The sequence below is a fragment of the Brassica oleracea genome, chromosome C5 (genome assembly GCF_000695525.1).
Source record: "Brassica oleracea var. oleracea cultivar TO1000 chromosome C5, BOL, whole genome shotgun sequence".
Lineage (NCBI taxonomy): Eukaryota > Viridiplantae > Streptophyta > Magnoliopsida > Brassicales > Brassicaceae > Brassica > Brassica oleracea.
The window spans coordinates 41741293-41760750 of record NC_027752.1 but is presented as its reverse complement, the minus strand read 5'-3'; the positions used below and the strand labels follow the sequence as shown (position 1 = coordinate 41760750).

Here is a 19458-nt window from a genome sequence, read left to right as displayed (position 1 = left end):
CCTACGTGGTATTTACGACGATTTCATCCTACGTGGTTTTTACGACGAATTCATCCTACGTGGTATTTACGACGATTTCATCCTACGTGGTTTTTACGACGAATTCATCCTACGTGGTATTTACGACGATTTCATCCTACGTGGTTTTTACGACGAATTCATCCTACGTGGTATTTACGACGATTTCATCCTACGTGGTTTTTACGACGAATTCATCCTACGTGGTATTTACGACGATTTCATCCTACGTGGTTTTTACGACGAATTCATCCTACGTGGTATTTACGACGATTTCATCCTACGTGGTTTTTACGACGAATTCATCCTACGTGGTATTTACGACGATTTCATCCTACGTGGTTTTTACGACGAATTCATCGTACTTGGTATTTACGACGATTTTGTCCTACGTGGAATTAACGAGTCCCGCGTTCTTTTTTTTTATATTTCGTCGTTATTTCCTCGTTGACCTACGAGTCCTTTACGACGATTTTTTGTTTGTGGAATTAACGAGTGTTATGTTTAAATCCCTAGAATCCGAAACCCCCAAACCCCATATTCCTTATTTTCTACTTCATATATTCCAAACCTCATCTTTATTTCTATTCCAAACCACAATTCCCACATTTGCTTATTCATAAAACAAACTCCCAGCATTCCCTTATTCATAAAACAAACCTCACATTATCTTATTCATAAAACAAACTCCCTCATCTTATTCATAAAACAAATACATCAATCGGATACATCGACATTCTCGTCATCACTAGAAACATCATCATTTTCATTAAACTCGTCTTCAACAGCTTCGTCTGTGGCATCATCGGTAAGATCTTCGTACTCGTGATTATGCGGATCAATGAGAAGGATGTCATCAATTTCTTGTTCAGGTTCCTCGACTTCATTTATCTGTTCTTCTTGCAATGGTGGTTCTTCTCCACTGATGATTCGTCCTCGAGGTGTAACTTTGATCACTGCTAACCAATTTATACCTGAATCTCTCATCCGAGGGTATGGAAGGAAGCTAACTTGGTCTGCTTGTGAAGCTAAGATGAAAGGCTCGAATTTGTTGTACCTTCTTCCACCGTTGACATCAACTACACCGAATTTGTTAGACCGAACACCTCTGTTGACGACGGGGTCGAACCATTCACATTTGAAGAGGACGCATTTCAGCTTCAGTATCCCTGGAAATTCGACTTCAATAATCTCCGTCAAGATCCCGTAGAAATCTGTTTCCCCTTTCACACATATTCCATAGTTACTGGTCGCCCGCTGTCTACCATAGTCATATGTATGAAAAGTATAGTCTCGTGTGAAATACATCTGTGATGTGGTGACCTTTACAAGTGGAGATTGAATTACTTCGTGTAACCACTTAGGATAATCTGCATCGTCGTCGTCATAATCAACCTGCAAAAATAAAGAGAATGTTAATGAAATACAGATAATGTATGAAATTTTTTTTAGTTAATACCTGATTCCGCAACCACTTAATGAAGTGTTGATCTTTCCTTTTGTCTACGTCACTTGTGGATATACCAGGAAATGTTTCTTCGACTTGAGAAACAAATAGGCTGTAAAATCACATTTTATAGGAATGAATCTCTCGCAATTATACAATTAATTATACTTATATGTGTTTCGAAGTGTCAATATATGTTACCTTTCAAAATAACGCATCAATGGATCTTCGCAATTGAGTAGAATATAGGTGTGTGCACTATGAGCGTCTTGTTCACTCGACCACCAAACCTCTTTAGACTTTCCACCGAGTCGCCCAATCTGGCTAAAGATGTCTGGAACACCAGCAACTGCATATGTTGGCGCAACACCACCATCATCATATCTTCTTGGAGCTCTTCTCCGTGTACGTACTTTTGACGCAAAGTAGTACGATGTGAAGTGAGAAACTTCTTCCGTCAAACTTCCAGCAATTATAGAACCTTCAACTTTGGCGAGGTTCTTTGCTTTTCCCTTCAAATATTTCATGGCTCGCTCATACTGATACATCCATCCGTAATGTACAGGTGCACGAAGCAATGCCTCATATGGGAGGTGGACAGCTAGATGCTCCATGACGTCAAAAAATCCGGGAGGAAATATCTTCTCCAAGTTGCACAATAAGATGGGAATGTTCTCCTGAAGCTGTTCCACGACTTCTTCTTTAAGAGTGTGTGCGCTCAGATCCCTGAAAAATGTTCCAATGCCTTTTATATTCGAAAAAAAATTAAACACATTGTTAGTCATATATTATTTTGTAAATTATTGTGATATAATACACTACGTACCTGCAAGTGCTTCATGTACGTTTGTTGGAAGTAGCTCCGCAAATGCAAAGGGCAGTAGTCGTTGCATAAATACATGACAATCATGACTCTTCATCCCGGAGAACTTTTGACCCTTTTCAACACATCTAGAGAGATTCGAAACATACCCATCGGGGAACTTCACTTCTGATGCCACCCAGTTGAACAACACCGACTTTTTTTCTGAAGATAATCTGAATATCGGAACGGGAACTTGTCCATTGCTTTTAATATGTAACTCGCTTCTTGAGCAAATATCCGGCAAGTCCAACCTCGATTTTATGTTGTCTTTTGTCTTCCCTGGGACATTCAATATTGTATTCATGATGTTCTCAAAGAAATTCTTCTCTATATGCATCACATCGAGGTTGTGGCGCAGAAGAAGATCCTTCCAATATGGCAACTCCCAAAATATACTCTTCTTGTGCCAGTTGTGATGAACACCGTAAGAATCTGGCATATTACGAGGGACATGCCAATTACCACCCCAACGAACTGTTTCGTTAGCTCCGTAGTAGTCGATTTGCGCTTCAATTTGTTCTCCAGTTAGATATGGAGGAGGAGTGTCTCTCACAACCCTTTTGTGCCTAAACAAATTCTTGTTTCTTCGGTAAGGATGGCCAATGTGAAGAAATCGACGGTGACAATCAAACCAACTTGTCTTCCTACCATTCTTCAGTTGAAACGCATCTGTCGTTCCATTACAATATGGACAAGCTAATCTCCCATGTGTAGTCCATCCAGACAACATCCCATAGGCAGGGAAATCACTTATGGTCCACAAAAGCATCGCTCGCATCGTAAAATTCGTCTTCGTTGAACAGTCATACGTCCTCACCCCTGTTGACCACAAATCCTTCAACTCTTTTATCAGTGGTTGTAGGAAAACATCCAGGGACCTTTTTGGATGGTTCGGACCAGGTATTAATATGGTCAAGAATAGTAACTCCCGTTGCATGCACATCTCCGGTGGCAGGTTGTATGGAGTAAGAAAGACTGGCCACAATGAATATTGTCTCCCTGACATTCCGAACGGACTAAATCCATCTGTGCATAATCCGAGATACACATTCCGGATATTGCTAGCGAAATCTGGATGTACTTTGTTGAAATGTTTCCAGGCTCTTGCATCTGATGGATGAGTCATCTCACCATCCGTCTGAGTATGCTCGGCATGCCATCTCATCTTTCCAGCAGTGTGCTCTGATTGATACAATCTTTTCAATCTGTCTGTAATTGGTAGGTACCACATCCTTTGGTACGGTACCCTATTACGTCCTCGTCCTTGCGGCTTGAATCGTGGCTTCTTGCATAATCGACATTCTTCTAGCTTCTCATCATCTCCCCAATAGATCATGCAGTTGTCGATGCAAACATCTATCATCTCCGAAGGCAACCCAAGACTATAAACCAGTTTCTGAATCTCATAATAAGAATCAGCAGACACATTGTCTTCCGGCAAGTACTCTTTAAACAAGTCCGCCCATTCGTTCATGCAACTTTCAGGTAGATTGTGATCAGTTTTAATATTCATCATTCTAGCAGCTAACGACAATTTAGAGAGACCTTCTCTACAACCACTGTAAAGTGGTTGATTCGCCGCGTTTAACATTTCGTAAAACTTTTTTGCATCTATATTAGGTTCTTCATCTTCATCATGAGCTACGAATGCATCAGCTACCATATCATGAACCCTATCATAATCTACCATCTCCTCCTGCTGGTAACTATGTTCATTATGCAAATGATGATCAACCGGTTCTTTTTCCTGAAAATTGCTATTACTACTACTAGCTTCATTCTGATCATAATTAAAACCTTCTCCATGTTGAAACCATATATAGTAATTTGCCGTGAAACCTCTATTTATTAAATGCTTCCAAACATTTTCACGGTTTGCCAGTTTCGAATTGTTGCATTTCCGACAAGGACAGAACATCTTACCACTTTCTTGGGCGAGCGGTGTTGAATCTGCTTGATGCATAAATGTCTCCAGACCCGCAAGGTATTCTTTCGTCACTCTCCCGTTAGCATCTCTATGCATATACATCCACTTCCGCAACTCGTAAATATTCCCGGAGCCAGCCATTTTTTTTTCTTTCACGTTTTTTGTTGTTGGTGTGTTTAAAATGATGTTTAAACATCCATATTTATAGGAAAATTCGAATCTGGTAGTTGTAATTTTGCTATGAATTTACGACGAAAATTAATTAGGTGGGCAAAAAAAACGTGTAACACCTATAAAGTTGGTGGATTCAAAAATTTCCTCGCTAAATACACGTAAACTATTCCCTCGTAAATACCACGCAAAATTTACGTCGTATTTACGAGGAAATAGTTTTTCCTCGTAAAATACTCGTAAAGTTACATCCACATTACGACGAAATAGTTTTGTCGTTACGTTACGAGGAAATAACGATGACTTTAGTTTTTCACGTAAATTCGTCGTAAACTCGACGCAAATTTACGAGGATTGTTTTTCCTCGTTAATATTCGTCGTTAACCATGTGTTTTCTTGTAGTGACATTTAACCTGAAGATGGAAAAAATTTCCTTGAGAGCATCATGAATATGAATTCAACTTATTGTTACCTTAGTAGTATAAACCAAGGAATGGATACTTCCATTGTCGGTCTCGACATTGAAAGCAAGAGGTCCTGATTTCCCCAACTCAAATAACTCATTGACAAATGAGAATGACCGGCGGATCTAGGAATAGTTTTCACCCGGAACAAAACTTTAAAACAGTAGTAATATAGTTACAAATTCAAATTTTCATCAGGGGCATTACTAAAAATTATATACAAAATTAGCAAAAAAAAATAATCATGGGGGCAGCTGCCCCACCCAGTCCTCACCTAGCTCCGCCAGTGAGAATGAGTTAAAGATATAAGATTTTAGATTTACCATTCTCATAAACAATGTCAGAGAAAGAAGAGCAGCCAGGTCCTCCGGTTAATCAAATAAGAAGGTGGGGTCTTCTTTTAGATTGCTCGGATTTGATCAAGTAGTAGAAGAGTTGACCTTCCTCTCTGCCTCACCAGCACTACTGTACCTGAAATTAATAAACTCCAAAACTGAGACTAAAGAGCCATACATTATAAATTTTATAAGGCAAAGATGAAGAAAGAGAGGAACAAAACCCGGTCTCATCTTTTCAGTTGGTATCCGCTTAACCATATAAACCGATCGATAGCCATATCTAAACCAACAAAAACTCGAGTTAGTCCATAACCGAGTAGGTAGGGGGTTTATAATAATCTCTCTGCTTTTATTATCTTTAGATTTTAAATCGAATATTCACAAGAAAGAATCCTGAAATAAAAAGTTGGGTCACGTGAGCTCATGCACGTAGAGTAGAACGGACGAAGTCGTGTGTAAAAAGGTGCTTTACAGTACTACGCACATGGAAGCAAGCTGATCAATGACATTAATTTTTCAACTATGTGGGCAGTTTTGTTATTTAAGAAAATACAGATCTCTCTGGAGGTAATAAGAATACTACGCGGGGCTTATTTTGCAAATTTCCGTTAAGTTTGATCGATGTTCTTCTGGAGGATGGTGGGCTGATTGTAGACAAAACGACGTCTCGGAGATTGAAACTACAGATCGTGTCTCCGCTGCTTCTTCTTTCAATCTGATTTCAGACAACCTTTTTCCTCGGACAGAAGATTTCATTTTTTTCTTTCAGGTCAGCTTCTTACCTTAACTCGAACTCTTTAGCTTACTTTGTTTCCTCCTTGGAGGTTTTCTTCGTTCTCTGTTTTGCTTTAGTCATTAGAAAGCTTACTCTCTCTTTTTTCCACTTTGCGTTTTTCCGAAGACGTAGTTGACTTTCATAAGCTAAAAAGTTTTAAGCTTTTTTTTTTTTCTCCGACGAATTTAAATTTTAATGAGTTGAATTCCATTTGTCTGTTGAATTATGTTTTGAATCTTCGGGTGGTTTTGAATGATGAACTGCTGCTTCTGTGCTTAGTTCTCTCGCTTGTGATAGATTAACAAGCCTCGGTTTGGTTTCAGTTGATGTTAGTTACAGAAACCGTTGTCTTTGTTCTGAACCTGTTTCCTAATTAAGAGGCTCAAGTTGTTAATAAAGCTACTGTAGTGTGGCTTAAGCCGGGTTTTACTGAACCAATATCTTTCATCTCTTGTTCGTGTAACTCGAATCCCAAGCTTAGAAAAATCCTACCGTTGCAGTTACATTAACTCTGGTCTACTGGCTAAGAGAAAATAGCTAAGAGTAACTTGGTTCGGCCGTTGCAGAAACTACTTGTATGGTTGGGCAGAACTATATTGGTTTTACTTTGTTCTCGGTGCCTTAGTGAGTCCTCTTTGCATTTTTTTGTTTGTTTAAACTTGGATGAAACAGCACCAACCACCAAGTATATACCCCTTGTCTGGATTATGTAAAACCTATGGTAGCTAAAAAAGATACTAGTACTTAAAACTGTTTATTTTTTCATTCCGTTCATTTAATGGTTCTCTGGTTGTTCCTTATCCATTCATATTGGTTGTTTTTGGTAAGGTGATTTAGCTTTGTAATGTTTCCCTTCTCTGCTACCTGTTAATTTCATTACCCTTCATGTTTTTCTCTTCCCCTTTGCAGTCTTTTCTTCCTCTAGTGTCTGCACCAGAGGTTAATCGCCGCACTGCAAAAGGAGCAGACGTGGATACTTGTCTCTGCAACAAGTATTAGTACATAAATCAATATGGCTGATACCAGTTCAAGGACTGATGCCTCAACTGACGGCTACACAGATCCTAGAGATCTGGGGGTTAGCTCGTAATCTGGCTCTAATCATTTAGTCATTTTATAATCTCTACAGTGTCATTCGTGGCAGGCTTGAACCGGGGTTCCCTTGGGACATTCTACCGGTAGAGCCAACTCCACAGGACTAACTCCTGATGTCAATTACATGCAGTCCGAGAGAGGGCAAATGATGCTTGCCGGTGCTTCTGATTCCAGTGATCGATCAAAAGATAAGTTGGATCAAAAGGTGATTTACTCATCTCTGCCGATCAATAACTATCTTCTTATATTGCTCATATGCATAATCTTTTTTTTTTCTATCCATAGACCCTTCGTAGGCTTGCTCAAAATCGTGAGGCAGCAAGGAAAAGTAGACTGAGGAAGAAGGTATATTCCTCCTCATTTCCTTGCAACATCTGCAGAAGAATAAGCTATTTGCCATTACCTTGCAACATGTTATTGTTTCGTCCATAGGCGTATGTTCAGCAGCTGGAGAACAGCCGATTGAAGCTGACTCAACTTGAGCAAGAGCTGCAAAGAGCAAGGCAGCAGGTTCAACTCTTTTTTTCTTCTTCTTCTCATTCGGTTTGATTCTTATAAGTAAGACTTATGCATACATTACTAATATTTCTTACTTCCATAATTTTAGGGAGTTTTCATCTCAAGCTCTGGAGACCAAGCCCATTCTACAGGTGGAAATGGTGTGTTGTTTTCTTTCCTTTTCATTAGTTTTCTGATTGATCCTTTGGCTTGTAACTTATAGGAAAGATAGTTGCATATTCTTCATTGGCTAGTGGCTTGATGTTTGTTGATGGATTGGTGATTGCATAACTCATCTCATGGCAACATAAGGCTTGTTTAGAGTTCATAGTTTCAAGAGTTCAGTTAGCATCTGGATGGGAAGTTAATGTTATGTTCAAGCTGGTGTAGGCTTAGGTTTGATAGGTGTGAGTATCATGGGTTTGTTATTGATCTTGTGTACTTGTCTTCCTGCAGGGGCTTTGGCATTTGATGCCGAATATTCACGATGGCTTGAAGAAAAGAACAGGCAAATGAACGAGCTGAGATCTGCTCTGAATGCTCACGCTGGTGATACCGAGCTCCGGACAATTGTGGATGGAGTGATGGCTCACTATGAGGAGCTTTTCAGGATTAAAAGCAATGCAGCTAAGAACGATGTCTTCCATATACTATCTGGAATGTGGAAAACGCCAGCTGAGAGATGTTTCTTGTGGCTTGGCGGGTTCCGTTCATCAGAACTTCTCAAGGTGAGATATAAGTTCATTGGATGGTCTAAAACAAACCAACTCTAACGGGTCAAAACTTTTACAACAGCTTCTTGCGAATCAGCTGGAGCCAATGACAGAGCGACAGGTGGTGGGCATCAACAGCTTGCAGCAGACGTCCCAGCAGGCTGAAGATGCGTTATCTCAAGGGATGGAGAGTTTACAGCAATCGTTAGCTGAGACTTTGTCTAGTGGAACTCTTGGTTCAAGTTCGTCTGATAATGTTGCGAGCTACATGGGTCAGATGGCCATGGCGATGGGGCAGTTAGGTACACTTGAAGGATTTATCCGCCAGGTACATTTGAAATGCGAATGTTATCGTTAGATAATGTCTTATAATGAAAAGAGATAAATCTTATGCATAGGTATCTGTCTGTTATTGGAGTTCATAGGGCATGCATTTCTTGGTGACAGGCTGATAACTTGAGGCTGCAAACACTGCAACAGATGATTAGAGTGTTAACAACGCGTCAGTCAGCTCGTGCTCTTCTTGCTATACATGATTATTCATCTCGACTACGGGCCCTTAGTTCCTTGTGGCTTGCCAGGCCAAGAGAGTGATCACACGAGAATAGTGCGTTGCTCAGCTCTATACATAATTGTACGGTAGGGACACTCCTTCCAAAAGAGAGAGAGAGAGAGAGATCACAAAGCAAGGCCTTCTCAGATTCTTACCAAAAGCAATATTTTTGGGAAAGAAGATACAGATTTAGAAATGGTTTCCTTAGATTGTTGTGTGTGTTGTAATCTTTAGCCAATCAGGTTGTGTAGTTTATAGAGAGTGAATGTTTAGATCATCAGTGCAAGATCTTAGCAACCAACATGACAGAAGATGGGATAATTTCAGGAATTTGGATTGTATGATAATCATAAGTCAAATAGACATTCAGTTTACATTAAGAGTTGGAAAGAAAAGAGAGCTGATTATGTACCTTGAAATCATAGCATTGTTTGCGCAGCTAACACTGTCACAGATAAAACTTGAATGTTTGGCGAAATTAATACAAATGAAAATGTCTAATTATTCTTGAATTTGGTAAATCCAGTAGAGAAAAACAATCACCAGCTCAAAAGTAGTTGCTGGTGTAGAAGTTCTTGAGAAAATCAGACTTCCCTCGATCCTTGCTTCCAGTATTCTGGACGAGCCCTTCACCCACCACGTACTGACCAATAATGTGGTGACGCTGCTTTGCGTGATCCACAATGTCAGTAAGCTCTTCCATTCCCTTGAATAACAGAAGATCAATTACCTGCAGAAGCAACAAACTATCATCAGGAAATACTATACATTGCATTCTAAAAGCACCTAAAAAGAGAACCAAAACAACACGAGACCAATGCATCCAAAGACACAAGAAGCTGCCTTCAACTAATAGTTCAACACTCAAACAGATTGCCACACAACCAAATCTTAACATAGGGCACTACTAAAGAGAAAGAATCTATTAATCCTTCACATACAGAAGGAACCACGAGGTAGCACAGCTTTAACATTAAGTAACGGTGTAAAGCTCCCACCTTTCCGCTCTGAGCAAATCTCCACCCAGCACCCAAACCCACAAGACACTTTATCATCCATATGATCAGACTAGCCAGAAGGTAAAGCCTTCATTCAGCTTTCAAACATAGCTGACAATTAAAACAAGTCAAAACCACAATATAAGGCAAAGACAATCTCCTAAACATCAATTAAGCAATCAGATTAACAATAAAAAAAATGCAAAGAAGAAAATGTCTAATGTCACATGCAAAAGGAAAAAGGAACCACAAGGTGGCACAGCTTTAGCAGAGAGTAACTGTGTAAAGCTCCCACCTTTCAGCTCTGAGAAAATCTCCACCCACCACCCAATACACAAAAGACACTATGTCATCCATAAGATTAAGACCACCCAGAAGATAAAGCTTTCAACTTTCAAACATAGATGACAGTTAAAAAAAAAAGTCAAAATCGCAATAGGAAGTAAAGACTGATCTCCTAAACATCAATGAAGCAATCAGCTTAACAATACAGGAAACCGTTCAAATGTTTCGTGTCAATGTGGTAACCAATGAGAGTGAGATTAGGGGAAATGCCTTAGGATCGGTGACGTGAGCGTTATTACGAATCTGAGCAGAGATCGCAAAGCGGAGCTGAGAAGGCGCGACGACATCTTGTAGATTGTAAATGTCCATTACGGTGGGGAGGGATCTACACGCAGCTCTGAAGAAATCGAAAACACGGCGGCGAGCCTCCGTCAGGTTAGCTGAGTTCGGCGGAACTCCGATCTTCCTCAACGTGAAAGGTGCTGCCATCTGATCTTACGCTGGTGAATCGCTCAAGAGAGAGAGTCTTTCCTTTTCTTCCTGAGATAAAAACAGAGTAAACATCTGAATCGCTAACGACGTCGTTTGACGCCGAGTCTTTCAGGTTTCGGTTCACTCTCTGGTCTCTGGTTTAAATCATAATGGATTGAACCAAATTGGTTTTCTCAAGAAGAGTAGAAAGATCATTGTCAATAACGACGTCGTTTCAAAAAGAGTAGCGAAATGGGCCTATTTAATATTTTTGGATAATGGGCCTAATCGATAAAAATGAAATCTGAGGAAGAAGAATAAATAATTTGCAAATAACCGGTCGTAGTTAACTTCAGTTTAGTTTAAAATCATATTTGATTGAACCAATTGGCTTTCTGAATAAGGGTAAAATGGTCATTTTCGTCCATTCCGTTGGTGTTTCTCAGCTGTCTTAAACCCTCTCTTAAGGACTTGGCGCCGTTCTTGGTTTATCATTCTCATGGCGGCGGAAACAAAGATGGTGAAGGACAGCTACAGCGATGATAATGATGAAGAAGAGAACTTCTCAGACGATGGAGACTGGGGAGATTGGGAAGCAGCTGATAAGGACGACGACGACGTCCTCGAATCTGATTTCGTTTGTTTGTTCTGTGATTCACGCTTCGCTTCGTGTGATTCACTCTTCGAGCACTGTCATCTGAGCCACGGGTTTGATTTTCATGGAGCTAGAAAGGCACTGAAGCTGGACTTCTACGCTTCGTTTAAGCTCATCAACTATATCCGCTCACAGGTTGGTGAATCTCTCTGTTTCTCTGGCTCTGTTTCTCATGCTCTGTTTTATGCTTTTTTATTGATAAAGTTTGTTCCTTTAATGAAACTAGGTGGCTGAGAACAAACGCTGGAGCTGGGGAGCTTTGCAGAAGTGCCAACTCGAAGCCAAAGATGTGAACTTTCCTTGGGATGAAGAGAAGTATCTGAAGCCCTTCTTGCAGGAGGATTCGCTTTTGTACAGCTTTGCAGATGACGAGGAGGAGGAAGATGAAGAAGAGGCGTTAGACAGAGAAGATTTGATTGAGGATTTGCAGAAACTTGGGGATTTGAGCATTGTTGATGATGAAGCTATCGGGGAGAGCTCCATGACAAACAATGGCAAATGCAAGGATGTTAATCGTATCTCAAACTGCGATGATGTGAAACAAATAGTCAATGGGAAAGATAAAGAACCGAGAGCTTGTGATGGGAGGCTAGTTGGTAGGAACATCAGGAAGGTGAATGAAAACTATTTTGGATCTTATAGTTCTTTCGGCATTCACAGGGAGATGATAAGTGATAAGGTAAATGCATTTAAAATTTTGGTAAATAATGTCAATATGAACTAACTTGCAAATGTGGGAGTGTGTTTCTCAACTGTTGGATGTATTCTCCTTCGCAGGTTAGAACAGAAGCTTACCGGGATGCACTTTTGAAGAATCCGTCTCTCTTGTCTGGCTCTGTTGTAATGGATGTTGGTTGTGGAACTGGAATATTGAGGTAACTCTCACTCTATATTGGCCATTTCATTCTCTTCAGGGATCCTCTCACTCATTCTCAGTTATAGCATCTATTTTCTAAAACTAAACATGTTATTTAAGTTTTTACTTGCGTCTTCTTGTCTGGTGGCTCTAATTGCCTGTTTTGTTTCGAATTCTGAAGGCTTTCTTTACTTTACCATGTCTATATGCAGATTGCTTGATTGTTTATGCCAAAAGTTTGGTGCTTCTTATTTAGGATATGCATTTAATATCCTAATTGAGAAGGAGTGATATACATTTTACATTGTTTCCTTTTGCATTATGCAGTCTCTTTGCCGCTCAAGCTGGGGCTTCAAGGGTGGTTGCAGTTGAAGCTAGTGAGAAGATGGCCAAAGTTGCAACGAAGGTTAGTTTTCTCTACTTTCTAAATCGTTTTTCGTTATCTTATATTTCTCATATATTAATTTTTTTTCTCCCGTTATTTTTCGTAACAGATTGCCAAGGATAACAAAGTGTTTAATGATAAGGAGCACAATGGGGTACTTGAAGTAGCAAATTCAATGGTGGAAGAGCTAGAAAAATCCATAAAGATTCAACCGCATAGTGTTGATGTGTTAGTCAGCGAATGGATGGGATACTGCCTTCTATATGAGTCAATGCTCACTTCTGTGCTCTATGCAAGAGACCGGTGGTTGAAGCCTGGAGGTGCAATCCTCCCTGACACAGCCACAATGGTATAAACTTTTTTTCCCCTCTTAATGCTGTTTCCTCTTCTGTAATCACCTTAGTGAGTTTTATTTTTATCCCTGTTTTCTCCTCCTTGGAATCAGTTTGTTGCTGGATTTGGAAAAGGCGCCACAAGTCTTCCTTTCTGGGAAGATGTCTATGGCTTTGACATGTCCTCAATTGGTAAAGAAATTCTTGAAGATACAGCTCGGATTCCCATTGTTGACGTTATAGAGGAGCGTGATTTAGTGACACAGCCTGCCCTTCTCCAGGTTTGAAAGCTCGAGCTTTATTTGTTTTCTACCAACAAAAAAAACACAAGCTACTTGAATGTTCTATGTTTCTTTTGTTTGTAGTCATTTGACCTGGCTGCCATGAAACAAGATGAAGTAGATTTCACAGCAACAGCAACACTTGAACCCACAGAGGCAGAAACAGAAGCTAGGTTGTGCCATGGTGTTGTGCTGTGGTTCGACACAGGTTTCACGGATAGGTTCTGCAAGGAAAACCCAACCGTACTATCCACATCACCCTACACCCCACCAACACATTGGGCACAAACGGTCTTGACTTTTCAAGAACCAATCTCAGTGGCTCCGGCAACTGTTCTGTCTGGTGATGATAGACTAGGAGCCGTTGGAACGAAAGAATGCCCCGCCTCAAGCATTCAACTTCGCGTGAGTGTTGCACGAGCGTCTGAGCATCGCAGCATTGACGTCTCATTAGAGGCTACAGGGGTGAGCTCAAAGGGTCAGAAGCGTCGTTGGCCAGTTCAGATATTTAATCTATGAATGTGATTGTACTCAATTGTAAGGCTCGTTTCCTGCATTTTTGATCTACAACAAGGATGAGGATTAACAACCATTTTGCTCGGGATCTTTTCATTAATCAAATTGGTAGAATTTTTAAATTTGGAAATGATTTAGATTTACCGCTGCTAGTGGTTTGCTATTAAACGTATAAGTATAACATAGTATTAGGACCCTAAGTTGTGTTTAGAGATGGAAAAAGTAAGTACCAACTCTTGAGAAGATTTTTATTAACGTTTATTTTGATAAATAAGAAAGAGAAACAGTAAAAGATCCACTCGCTCATAGCCTGAGGTGATCACTAGAAAGCTTAACATTAAAAACAACTCTCTAGGAAAAGGATTTACAGATGATAGCATAGTTGTGGAGAAGTTGACGTTGCAAATAAGGAAAAGTAATATATATATAATCTATGATGAATCTACTGGCTCGGTTTTAAGGGGTGCACCACCTGAAGACGATGCATCGCTTCCATTTTGGTTTTGGAGGTAAAGGCTGTTTCCTACCATGGAATCACTGACCAGTCCTGCTTCCACGTCAAATTTAAGCGTCCTCTTGCGGTTGGTGCTGCAGCTGCTATGCCACAAAATGAGATATATCTTTATATGTGGGATGGTCTTATGCACATTGCACATATGGAAGAAGCTGATGAGGAGATATGTTTTTTTTTTTTTAAACTTACTTGTTCAACCGGTTGTTGATGGCAGATAGGTCTTTTGAAGGGCTCTGGTAAGCATGTGTGCTCTCTCCAACACAAGCATAGTAACTCTTTGAGTTGTGTGATACAAGAGCATCCATCTGCAAACACACCAACGCACGGAAGGTTTAGCCAAAACAACCTTGTCACCAACCTTCCCTCATGACTCTCTCATATCATGATACTAGGATATCTACCTTTGATCCCCGAAGGGGAGAAACATAAACATTGTGCACAGCAGATACTTTTTTAGGGGACATGTCTGGAACACTTGGAAACACCGACACCTTTGGCGATCCAGGACAATGACCTGTAAATCCAATATAAGACAGTCAATTAACTTTAGGTGCTACATTCATGGATAAAGCTCACGTCTAACAATAACCTAGCATTTCTTAACTACCTTCAGCTTTATTATTGGCCTCCATAGCCTGGTCTTTTTTCACAGGAATTATCTCCACCAGCAACGGCTTTACGGCAGGAATAAATATTTCGTTGTAGAATGTGATTATGTCTACATGATCTGGCCCCACTCTCTGTTACACAAGTTATTGTCACAAGTTTTAGTCTTCTTCACAAGACAAACGAGACCTGTTCAACTTAGAGTTAAGGGTGTATATATATTAAATTACCCATTGACCTTGACGGCGACTCTGATGCGAATCCACATAAACGCTGCGGAAAACTAGTGGTTTACACTGTGGTTGCTTCCTATAGTTGTATATGATTTCCCTGAAAGTTAGGCTCATTTGGGATATCTAGAGGGAGTTCATGGAAGAAAATAAAGTGTTAGCCCAAGCGATGCCAATATCAACCAGAAAACATAAACGTAAGAACTTGACCAACGCTGCTCACCTTGGCCACTCCGTAAAAGCAACAGAGAATGATCTGGTCAATATGCCGGTTAAATAAAAGAGAAGTCCGCTGAGCAAGTACATGTTGGAAGAGACGATATACACTCTCCCTTATCTGCTGCGAAAGTTGTAACCTTTCCACCATTCCATTTATTCTGACAGCAGCCAGTTTATTAATCTGGAGAACACCATCATGATATGACATTAAGACATTAGCCAGCTTAATCATAAGTTCTAGTTTATTGGACCAAAGATTGCATTGGCCTACCTTAGTGAAGAAAATATTGATACCAGTTTCAGCACAAGTTTCTCCACCGCCTCCTGGGTTTGGCCGTGTCGGACTGTACACAAATATCCGAAAAGGTAAACTTAACAAGTACATGAATAACTTGGCAGACTTTAAATATAAAAGAAAAATAATAATTGGTCATTAATTAATAACCAAAAATGTACCTAGCAAAGGCAGACTGCAACGGAGGTGGCAGCATCTTTGATTTAACGTTGCCAAAGGCCAACAGACGATCCTTTACCGGTGATGTAAAGGAATTGCGTTCAACTAGAATGCTGCGGTAATCTGTACACTGTCTTTTGGGCGATTTCATATCCCCGTTTTGTCCTGAATGGCAGTAAATTTGAAGTTTGTGGTAAGAAAATCACCATCAATAGCAGGTTCGCAAAGACAAATTAAATTACCTGGACATGTTTCATGCTTTTGGACAGATGGTGCATGATGTGATCCTTCAGAGAAGTTAATAAGAGCTGCAATTGCATCCAGGGATGGCATCGGTTCAGCTAGTAATCCGAGCCGGTTGATCTCCAGTGCAAGCGATGGCCTTGCAACGATCAGGGAGTTGTACATTGAAGAGCCTTTCTCCCATACCATACTCTCGAGAAGCCGTTCCTCCAGTGAGTTCAGATGCCGTCTCAACTCTCTAGGCAGAGAATCTTCGTGTCTGATGAAACTCTCTATAACCTTGCAGAGATCAAAGGCTGTAATCCCAGTCCTCTCCAGAACAGCCGGGAACAACATTGTAATGGATTTGTGGGTAGCCAGAACCAGTTCAGCTGAACAAGCCAGCATGCATCTATGGAACCTCTCATTTGTCAATAAAGAGTTTAAATTATTTGCATGCAAAATCTGAGCTTCTGCTATACACATTGCCTCGAGAACTCTGTAGTATAACTTCACAGCTTCTAATCTTCGCTGTTCTGCCCATATGTCATCCATCAGGTTAACAGGTTGTAAACTTCCGCCTGCACATCGGTCCCCAAGGGAGCTATTTGGGAAAATAGCTTCCAATATTACATGTGCTCTTCGTGTGACATCAGTTGTTATATCCCTATCACAGGATTTGAGGAAATGTTCCAACCCAGGAGAGGGTTTTGGCAGAAGCGGACATATAACAGTCCTGAGCCATTTGGCAGTTGTCATTGCTGTGCTTACTGGTGTCGCTGTCAACTTGATGGCACCGCTAATAGTATTTGTCTTCGCAGCAGGTGACTTATGAGGCGAGAGTGGACTTATAAATGTCCTCGCAGGTGAGCTCAAAGAATCAATTTTCCTCTTAACACCAGTAACATTTACAGCTCCTGCAGATAAGCTTCCAGATCCGAGTAAGCTATCCTCTTCATTGATGAACACCCTCTCATCCAGTTCGCCTTTATTGCAGACTGAATCTTCGTAATCTTTTTCTAGTGTGATCGAGCTAGTTGAGATGGATGCCTCATCCAGTAAATCCTCAAAGTAAGTCAAGCCATCTGAAAATGAAACTCCAATCAGGTAACGTTTCAATCAACTCATATGAATTTGTGAAAGGAAAATGTTCTTAGACACCAACCTGGGTTAATATTATCTAGCTTGTCAATTTTGCACGTGGATGCTGAGGATGGCTTCTTCTTCAATATTGTTTCTATCAAATTATTTGCCTGGTCCATTATTTTCTTCAACTCATCTTCTGAGGCATCATATATCTTGCAAAGTGATGCAACCAAGTCTACCTCTTTGTCACCTTTCTTAACTAAAATTCAACACATAAATGAGAATAGAGAATATATATATTCAACGCCGCCATGGTTACATGAAGAGAAGAACATAAACACTTACCAAAACGTGAAGAGTCTTGGATATTGAAATTTCTAAACCGACAAGGGACGTGTATGATCAAAATAGCCTGACATCAGAAAGAAAAAAATAGCCTTTCCTTATATACATTTTGAAAATAAAGCGTCTGTTGAGTGAATAGAGTATAACAAGACTAAAAAGAATAACAGACAAGGGAGTACTTCAAAGGTAGTCACTAACCAATATAGAAACTAGGCCATTGGTGCATGTCACAAGGTCTTTAAATCGACTAAAAGCGTGGTTTCGGAGTGCCAGAAAGAGTAACCACCCAAAACGGTAACTATCTGGCAAATAACTAGCAGAGTTCGCTGAGGCCCTTTCTGCGTTTGCATCGTATGTCAAGAAGAACTCCTGGTACCCACGTTTGTAGTAGCTGTCACCAAAAATAAGCACCGAAAACGTTATACATACAGGACAATTCACTAGACCTATTGACATGAAATTTTAAATCGTGATAATATAGAAAGTCGGAGGAATAATTCAAGCTCTCTTCTGATTATTGCATAATGAGAAAGTTTTCTTCTCAGATTCAGGTATTAGAGACTGTATCTATGTCAACCATTATCATGCCACAGAACAAGAAAAATGAAAAAAACGAAACAGAGGAGGGGAACTAAACTCACTTGCTTAGAAGGCTAAGATGCACAAAGTTTGCTTGAAGCTCCTTTGCCTAGTAAGCAAATAATAGGAAAAGGTAACACAGGTTAAGAGAAGAAGTATAACTTAGCAGTGATGAGCTAAGATAAAATAATATAAAAAGAGCTTAAGCAGAACCTGAAGTCTGTTCTCCCAGTCTGCACCATAAAGCTCACATAGCACAGGACCAGCCTTGACCACAAACTGAGGTAACTCTTTAAAGAAATCCACAATACTGACACAGAAACAAAGAATATATAATCAATACAACTGTATTAGAAGAGAGCTAATTTAGGAGGGATGAACTGGGCATTACGTACTTGAGCTTTAGAGCCCTCAGTATCTGACATAGATTAAACCTATTATCAACAGGCACAGACTGTCCGTCGACTTGTTTTCTAACAGTAAGCATCTTCACTGAGTAGAGAACAAACGCAAACCAGAACCTCTCTACTTCCTCTCGCTAATAAGTAGAATAAAAAAGAATTAAGTCATAGTGAATCATACTCTTAACCGACAAAAGAGATGAAAACAAAAACAGAATTTCACCGTTCCACTTCCAATGTTAGCCATGTTTGCTGACAAAATCGGTTTGGTTTCAGTAAACAACTTCAAAGCTTCGTCGCAACTGCTCCCTTCAAGAGACAGAACTTTCTGCAAATAAGAAAATCAATTCTAGGGATTAGAGCTTATCTAATCTTCAAATCATCCTCAGTGGTATCTACGTATAATGTATATAAAACAGGCAAAGATAAGAGTAAAACCTCGCATAAGTCAGAGAGAATGGCTTCACTTCTTTTACCATTGGGGTCAATGGGTGGGGTCACTGGTGGCTGAACTTCTTCCATGGTCGTGTCAGCTCAGCTGAAAACATGAATTTTTTTTTAACCTAATTGCTCTTCCCAATTAATAAAAAACAATACTTTTTCCAAGGCAATACGATGCGTAAATTGAAGAACCACATCAAAACCCATTGAAACGAAGACATCGAACAATGATTCTAACACACTATGAGAGGAAACAAAACTCGCAAATTCCCCAATAATAAAGTTTCGATTTTTTATTTCTCAGGATACACACGAAAGGGGGAAAGATCTTACCTTTGTTTCTGTATCACAGATCCCAAAAAAAGGAGACGTCAGCTGGTTAAAGTTTGAAACAAAGGATCCAACTTTTAAGAAACTCTCCACTTGAAATGGACGAATTAAACAGTTATGAAAGGAGAGATCTTTGTCAATCTCCTACCAATATTCCCTCTCTTCTGACTCTCTCTCTCTCTCTAGACTGTGGGGTATGATTTGTGCGGCAAACCCTAGAAAATAATACATCTTGCGCGGGAAAAACAATACCAAGTACAGTATACATACACATACATGCGTATACATTTTACATACGCGCACTCTCAGCCAATGATATCTCGACACGTACACCTCCTTTGACCCCGATTTACCGCCAAAACTTACTTTACTGTTGCGTGAAAGTCTG

General features: G+C 40.0%; 4 protein-coding genes across 11 annotated transcripts; 2 read left to right on the top strand and 2 right to left on the bottom strand.

The window, feature by feature from the left end:
• Nucleotides 1-5843: 5843 nt before the first annotated feature.
• Nucleotides 5844-9229, top strand: LOC106295146 (transcription factor TGA6). Of its 5 annotated transcripts, none has more exons than XM_013730957.1 (9): nucleotides 5844-5999; nucleotides 6915-7083; nucleotides 7231-7305; nucleotides 7386-7445; nucleotides 7533-7610; nucleotides 7708-7759; nucleotides 8055-8326; nucleotides 8394-8639; nucleotides 8737-9229. In XM_013730957.1, exons 2-9 carry the CDS (start codon nucleotides 7018-7020, stop codon nucleotides 8761-8763), a joined length of 876 nt encoding a protein of 291 aa, XP_013586411.1. In that variant the 5' UTR covers nucleotides 5844-5999; nucleotides 6915-7017; the 3' UTR covers nucleotides 8764-9229. The 5 variants fall into 5 exon arrangements, with proteins under 5 accessions (XP_013586411.1, XP_013586410.1, XP_013586407.1 ...); XM_013730956.1 differs by having other exon boundaries at nucleotides 8710-8829; XM_013730953.1 differs by having other exon boundaries at nucleotides 5845-5999; nucleotides 8759-9229.
• Nucleotides 9178-10729, bottom strand: LOC106295147 (NADH dehydrogenase [ubiquinone] 1 alpha subcomplex subunit 6-like). 3 transcript variants are annotated; one of them, XM_013730960.1, is made up of 3 exons: nucleotides 10418-10729; nucleotides 9408-9594; nucleotides 9178-9309 (listed from the first exon to the last, which is right to left on the bottom strand). In XM_013730960.1, the coding sequence occupies exons 1-2, from the start codon at nucleotides 10634-10636 to the stop codon at nucleotides 9412-9414; spliced, it is 402 nt and encodes a 133-aa protein (XP_013586414.1). In that variant the 5' UTR covers nucleotides 10637-10729; the 3' UTR covers nucleotides 9178-9309; nucleotides 9408-9411. The 3 variants fall into 3 exon arrangements, with proteins under 3 accessions (XP_013586414.1, XP_013586415.1, XP_013586413.1); XM_013730961.1 differs by having other exon boundaries at nucleotides 9198-9324; XM_013730959.1 differs by having other exon boundaries at nucleotides 9241-9594; nucleotides 10418-10728.
• Nucleotides 10730-11057: 328 nt separating this feature from the next.
• On the top strand, nucleotides 11058-13767 carry LOC106295144 (probable protein arginine N-methyltransferase 3). Its single transcript, XM_013730952.1, has 7 exons — nucleotides 11058-11408; nucleotides 11500-11952; nucleotides 12051-12148; nucleotides 12457-12535; nucleotides 12624-12863; nucleotides 12960-13127; nucleotides 13212-13767. Exons 1-7 carry the CDS (start codon nucleotides 11118-11120, stop codon nucleotides 13644-13646), a joined length of 1764 nt encoding a protein of 587 aa, XP_013586406.1. The 5' UTR covers nucleotides 11058-11117; the 3' UTR covers nucleotides 13647-13767.
• Nucleotides 13768-13898: 131 nt separating this feature from the next.
• On the bottom strand, nucleotides 13899-19262 carry LOC106295587 (retinoblastoma-related protein 1). Of its 2 annotated transcripts, none has more exons than XM_013731518.1 (18): nucleotides 19074-19262; nucleotides 18738-18837; nucleotides 18523-18627; nucleotides 18294-18436; nucleotides 18112-18208; nucleotides 17961-18007; nucleotides 17518-17710; nucleotides 17320-17386; nucleotides 17054-17233; nucleotides 15909-16973; nucleotides 15669-15831; nucleotides 15484-15556; nucleotides 15217-15393; nucleotides 14994-15119; nucleotides 14765-14897; nucleotides 14559-14671; nucleotides 14347-14462; nucleotides 13899-14240 (listed from the first exon to the last, which is right to left on the bottom strand). In XM_013731518.1, the coding sequence occupies exons 2-18, from the start codon at nucleotides 18819-18821 to the stop codon at nucleotides 14075-14077; spliced, it is 3048 nt and encodes a 1015-aa protein (XP_013586972.1). In that variant the 5' UTR covers nucleotides 18822-18837; nucleotides 19074-19262; the 3' UTR covers nucleotides 13899-14074. The 2 variants fall into 2 exon arrangements, with proteins under 2 accessions (XP_013586972.1, XP_013586973.1); XM_013731519.1 differs by having other exon boundaries at nucleotides 13960-14237.
• Between the last annotated feature and the right edge of the window lie 196 nt (nucleotides 19263-19458).